General features: G+C 44.7%; 1 protein-coding gene across 1 annotated transcript; it reads left to right on the forward strand.

The window, feature by feature from the left end:
* Positions 1 to 1,982: 1,982 nt before the first annotated feature.
* On the forward strand, positions 1,983 to 3,419 carry LOC132902312 (uncharacterized). The gene has a single exon (XM_060946870.1). It carries the CDS (start codon positions 1,983 to 1,985, stop codon positions 3,417 to 3,419), a length of 1,437 nt encoding a protein of 478 aa, XP_060802853.1.
* The last annotated feature ends 2,800 nt before the right edge of the window (positions 3,420 to 6,219 follow it).

The following is a 6,219-nucleotide window of genomic DNA, read 5'->3' on the forward strand; positions in this document are numbered from 1 at the left end:
CATCCTCAAAAACATGCTAAAAAATACGAATGAACAGGTCATATCAAAACTTGCGGGGCAAAACTCCAAATTATTCAAGGACTTCAAAGACGAGGACAAAATTATCGAAATTAAATTTAGAAAAAAGGCGAGGAACCCGTTGTTGGAGCATACTGTAATTAGTGTCCCCCCAAAGCTGTGGCGCGCAGTGGTCGAGGCCGGCTCAGTGCGCATCGACATGCAGCGGATCCAGGCGGAGGATTATTCCCCGCTGGTCCAGTGTTCGATGTGCCTGGGCTACGGCCACGGCAGGCGCCACTGCAAGGAAAAGGTGGAGAGGTGCTGCCACTGCGGCGGCGAGCACCAGAGGGCGGTGTGTCAGGCCTGGATGGCGGGAGCCGTCCCATCGTGCCTGAACTGCCGCGCGGACGGAAACGAGGTGAGTAATCACAACGCTTTTAGCTCCGCGTGTCAGGTCAGGCAAAGGTGGGAGGCTCTCGCCAGATCCAGAATAGCGTATGCATGAGCATCAACCTCGCGGATTTATCGGCGTGTCGTGACCATCTGTCATTGTTAATTTGATGAGAAAGCATCATTAAACTGAGCAATATTATCAGGCACGTTACGACACTTTGATGAAGTCCCGCGCGGGATTCTGTTCAGCAACAGACAAGCATGGGCGGCTCCGCCTCGGCGGATAATAACTTATTCGTTGGAGCGAAGACGCGCCTAGTCTGTTTACAGGCTATTTTAACTCTGGTTTTAATAATTAAATAATTTTAGCAATTAAATTTTAACATCCTGACAGTAAAAATAGATATAAATATAATTAATGGTTAATTAAGAGTAATTAAAAGAAAGGAAACCTGACCGGGTCATAGATAATAGTTAATAAGTAATTAATTAATAAGATGACAAAAATTTATATGAATAATTTAAGATGCAATCTAATTGAAATTTAAAAGATAAGAACAGTTGTTCTTAATGACACTGTATACAATATAATGTATAAAATTTGTTAAAAAAGAAATAACAGTATGAGAAATTAAAAACATTTTGACGATGTACCCTACAGATAAATATTAAATAGCAAATCATGCTCATTATAGGTATAATATGTAAATTAATTCACATAGTGACCAGTATCAGCAATCTAATACTTCAAGTATACAAAAAAACAAGTTTTAAATAAGTAACAAATTAACTTAAGATAGAACACTCCTCTGTGCGATCCAACAAGTTAGACAAGATCATAATAGCAATAAATATTGTATAACAACAAACAAACAAGCACAAAATTAAAAGAAATATCAGTATGTATTATAAAATATATATGTATATAGTTAATCATATAAGTGTAAAGAAGCAGACTCAAAGAGTGGTGTCAAGTTAAGTTTTAGTTTTATTCTTATATTATGTATACAAAAATAGATAAACAATGGCTCTGATTATGTTAGAGGGATACTGGAAATAAACTCCCCCTGGGTGTGGTGTAACATCCAGGGGAAACTATAAAAAAAAAAAAAAAAAAAAACCTAACCTAACCTAACCTAACCTAACCTAACCTAACCTAACCTAACCTAACCTAACCTAACCTAACCTAACCTAACCTAACCTAACCTAACCTAACCTAACCTAACCTAACCTAACCTAACCTAACCTAACCTAACCTAACCTAACCTAACCTAACCTAACCTAACCTAACCAGATGACTAAAGGCTGCGTCCAAGGCTCTGCTTGCGGCCCGGTGTTCTGGAACCTAATCCTGGACGAGTTGCTCACCATGCCACTGCCACAGGGCACCACAGGGCACCCACATACAGGCCTTCGCAGATGACGTGTTGCTGATAGTGGAGGGCGCGACGCGGGAATACGTGGAAGCGGCCGCCTCCACCAGCCTCGACCTCATTAGCTCTTGGGGGGAACGGGTCAAACTCAAGTTCGGTCCGGACAAAACCCAATGCATTTCGTTTTCATTAAAAACTAATTCGGCTACCATTAAAATGCGCAATAGTGTAATACCTTTAACTGATCAAATAAAAATCCTGGGCGTAATTATAGATTCTAAGCTAAACTTTATCCAACATGTTAACTACGCTATTAATAAAGCCAGTAAAATATTCAAAAACCTATGTAAGTTTGTCCGACCAACTTGGGGCGTTCACCCCGAGAATGTCGAGTGCATATATCGGCAAGTCATCGTCCCTATCATCACATATGCTGCAGGTATCTGGGGTACGGCCACTAGATTTTACTCTGTGCGCCGAGCCCTCAGATCTTTCCAACGGAGCTTTGCCATCAGAGCAATTCGCGGCTTTCATACTATCTCGGCAGTTGCGGCACTTGCGTTAGCTCAATTTGCTCCCCTCCACCTAATAATAAACGAAACATTCCACATCCACAACATCAAACGGACCGGAACATGCAAAGAACTGCCTGACGATATAATACTATATCCAAAATCCAAAGTCAGAGAACTCTTACATCCGGCCAACCGGGTCACCATAAATTACGATGAAGCTACCACGCAGGAAGAAACCACTGCTCTAATAAATCCTGATGCTCCAAATATTTTCACGGACGGTAGCAAGAAAGAAGACGGACAAGCGGGGGCTTCGTTCGTGGTGATGCGGGAAGGACAGCAACCTGTAATCAAGAAATTCAAATTGTGCCGCACTGCCACAGTTTTTATGTGCGAGTTATTCGCCATAGCCGAAGCTCTCAAGTGGCTCACAAATGTAAACGCTAACTTTACTGAAGCTCTCATCTTCTCGGACTCCCAATCATCCCTCAAGGCCATTCAAGACCGTAGCAACACCGACCCATTAGTGAACCAAATTCACCACCTCATCTCTTTCCTCTCCTCCATCCGTATAATAGTCAAATTCGTCTGGTCTAAGGCTCATGTTGGCATAGTGGGGAACGAGATAGCAGACGCTGCGGCTAAGGAGGCCGCTGAGAAGAAAACCGCAACTCTGCTAAATCATTTCCCACTCTCACACGCCAAGCGTCTTCTGCGCCAGCACACTTTAGACGCCTGGCAGTGCGAATATGAGTCGGCCCCGCAAGGGTCCGTAACAAGGTCCTTCTTTCCATCTATCTTTGCAATAGCCCAATTCCGACAGTACATTAAACCTTCGTTCTCCGTCACTCAAATCTTATCAGGTCATGGATATCATAAGTCATACCTACACAAGTACAAAATCACTGAGGACGATCGTTGTCCTTGTGACGACGTGACTCCACAGGACGTCCACCATCTTCTCAAATCCTGCCCAATATTCCGTAAGCACCGAGAAACATATATAATGACATGCCTCAATAAGAACTTAGAACCATTTAACATGAACACTGTACATAAATCTGAAGACGCCGTAAAATACTTAGTAGAACATATAAACCAAATAGTAAATCATTTAAAACGGATCAACGGCACCTAGAAATACAAACAACATAGCTCAAAATTGTTTATAGCGACGATGTGGCATCTGTATCAAATAGCAGATGCCCATCAACGCTACTCTCTCGACACAAACATATAGTTTACCCAATCTTACAAATTTGTTCTTAACAGATAAAATTTTAGTATAAAAAAAAAAAAAAAAAAAAAAAAAAAAAAAAAAAAAAACCTAACCTAACCTAACCTAACCTAACCTAACCTAACCTAACCTAACCTAACCTAACCTAACCTAACCTAACCTAACCTAACCTAACCTAACCTAACCTAACCTAACCTAACCTAACCTAACCTAACCTAACCTAACCTAACCTAACCTAACCTAACCTAACCTAACCTAACCTAACCTAACCTAACCTAACCTAACCTAACCTAACCTAACCTAACCTAACCTAACCTAACCTAACCTAACCTAACCTAACCTAACCGATCTTTAGTGTGTCCACCCCTGCTTGTGATACCTCCATCTCTTCGTCTTGACGCCGCCATCGATTCTGCATACCAGTCGTCTCCATCCAATTGAATTTTTCATACTATTTTGTCGATTTTCTTCTGTAACGGTCCATATATAATTCAAACATCCATTTTAGTGTAAAATCCGAATTTTTTCTTCCGAACCCCCCCCAAATTACTTCTGATTAGTGTTCCGGCTGCCTACCCCATCATTTTGAGCCATCCCCGGACAAAATACGCGAAAAATTCGCCCCCCCGCCCACCCTAGTTTCATCAGGTAGGTAAACACCGCTCGCCGACGTAAGTCGAAACCGAAAATCCACTTTTTTCCCTTGTATTTTTTCTTTCTGCCGACTAGTACTGATTGTTCTTTTGGTCCTAAAAATAGTATCTAATTAGATTTACACACATTAGAAACAATAGTTTTAATTATTTACAGTCTGATTTTGATTTTTATAATCTGGTAAACTTCACTTACTCACCGACGAGACCATGGGGCTCACCCGGTCTCCCACCCGGAAGGAGGCGACTAATCGACCTCCCCCTGCACCCCCCAATCGCCCTTCGCGATCTTCCTCTCCCGTGCCAGGCCATTCCAGGGCCTTTGCAACTGCAACTCGCCTTTCCGAGCGCCCTCGTGTCAACATTATGCCTATTACTGAGAGTGATGATCTTGATCTTGATCTTGACATCTTAACATCCGGCTTAGACCTTCAATTTTCCGAATCAGACATGCCCCACCTTCGGTACATGTCTGACACCGAAGTAGCCAGTACACCCGAAGTGAGCGACGCTATCGCTGCCTCCTCACAATCATCCGCCAAAGTTGTGCCCGCTCGCAAACCTACAGCAACTAAGTCCACCAAATCCAGCGCAATGATCATCGAACTACCTGCCCGTTCCGAAGATGTGAAAAGTATGGACACCTTCATGGCGGTAGTTACAAAGTTAACGTACACCATCAATAAAGCAGTAAACGAAGGAAAAAGCGTCACTGCCACCAACAAGCGGCTCATTGCGGCGGCGGCGCAGGAGATACAAAGATCTGCGCAGGCGTTGGTAAAGGTCAAGGAGACCGGGCCAACGGTCGCGATTGCGCCGACTCCTCCGACTCCGGAGATCCTCCCGGACCAGAGCACATTGCTCTCGATTATTCGGGAGAGTATCCGCGAGGAACTAAAGGCCATGACGCCGACGCCAGCGCCCTCTCCACCAGTGCCTGCAAAATCCTTCGCCGCGGCCGTGGCGACGCCCTCCCCCCCTAAGAGCATTCCTCCACCTTCGCGCACCTTGCCCTCCATCATCATCAAAGCAAAGGAGACTAGCGACAAACAGCAGCCAGTCGTGCTTGACGAGTTTAAGAAGAATATCTCATTCCGTAGAACAACATTCGCTCCCTCGAAGGTAAAACCCTTGCGCCAGAACATGCTCAAAGTAGAGTTCGACACCAATGAGCAGCGCGACCAAATCCTCCAAAAAGTGAACAACATCCCCGGCATTGCAGCTGAAGAGTCGAAGCTCCGTCGCCCTCTCATTATCTTGAAGGGGATTAGCAAAGAGGTCCAGAGGGAGGAACTGGTGGACATCATAAGCCACCAGAACCAAATCCCCAGCGAAGAAATCCGCCTTTGCTTCCTCTTGAACAATCGAAACGAGCGCTTTTACAACGCGGTGTTGGAGGTGGCCCCGGCGATCCGGCGCAGGCTGGTCGAGGGTGAGCGCGCGAACGTGGAGCACCAGCGGGTGCACGTGGCGGACTTCAGCCGCTTCGTGCAGTGCTATAAGTGCCTGCAGTTCGGTCACACTAACAACAAGTGCACCGCAGAGTCCCACCCGTGCGCCCACTGTGGCTCCACTGCGCACCAGGTCAACTCGTGCCCCGACCGCGCCGATCCTAACAAAAAGTGTTGCGTTAATTGCAAGGCTGTGCGTAGCGCTAACACTTGCCACTCTGCCACCGACAACAAATTGTGCCCTCGCATAGTCAACGCCATCAAAGCTCTCCAGGATAGCACCGACTATGGCTATTAGCAGCACGTTGGTCGCTCTCGATGCAATGATGTGCCCTTAGAAGAAGGAGGAGCCTTGTAATTGTGATCCAACGCCCTGTCTAAACGTGAAGTCGCTTTGCAAAATTAATATCACTTGTCAATTATAGTCACAAACCTAAATATAGCAGATCAATGGCACCCAATATTAAAAACATAGTTTTCGATAAATAGCGAAGATGGGTATCTGTATCAAATAGCAGAGACCCATCAAAGCTACAATTATCAACAGTAACATCTACTATACCCATCTAATAAATGATTTATCGCCACACAAACAAC

The sequence above is a fragment of the Amyelois transitella genome, chromosome 12 (assembly GCF_032362555.1).
Source record: "Amyelois transitella isolate CPQ chromosome 12, ilAmyTran1.1, whole genome shotgun sequence".
NCBI lineage: Eukaryota > Metazoa > Arthropoda > Insecta > Lepidoptera > Pyralidae > Amyelois > Amyelois transitella.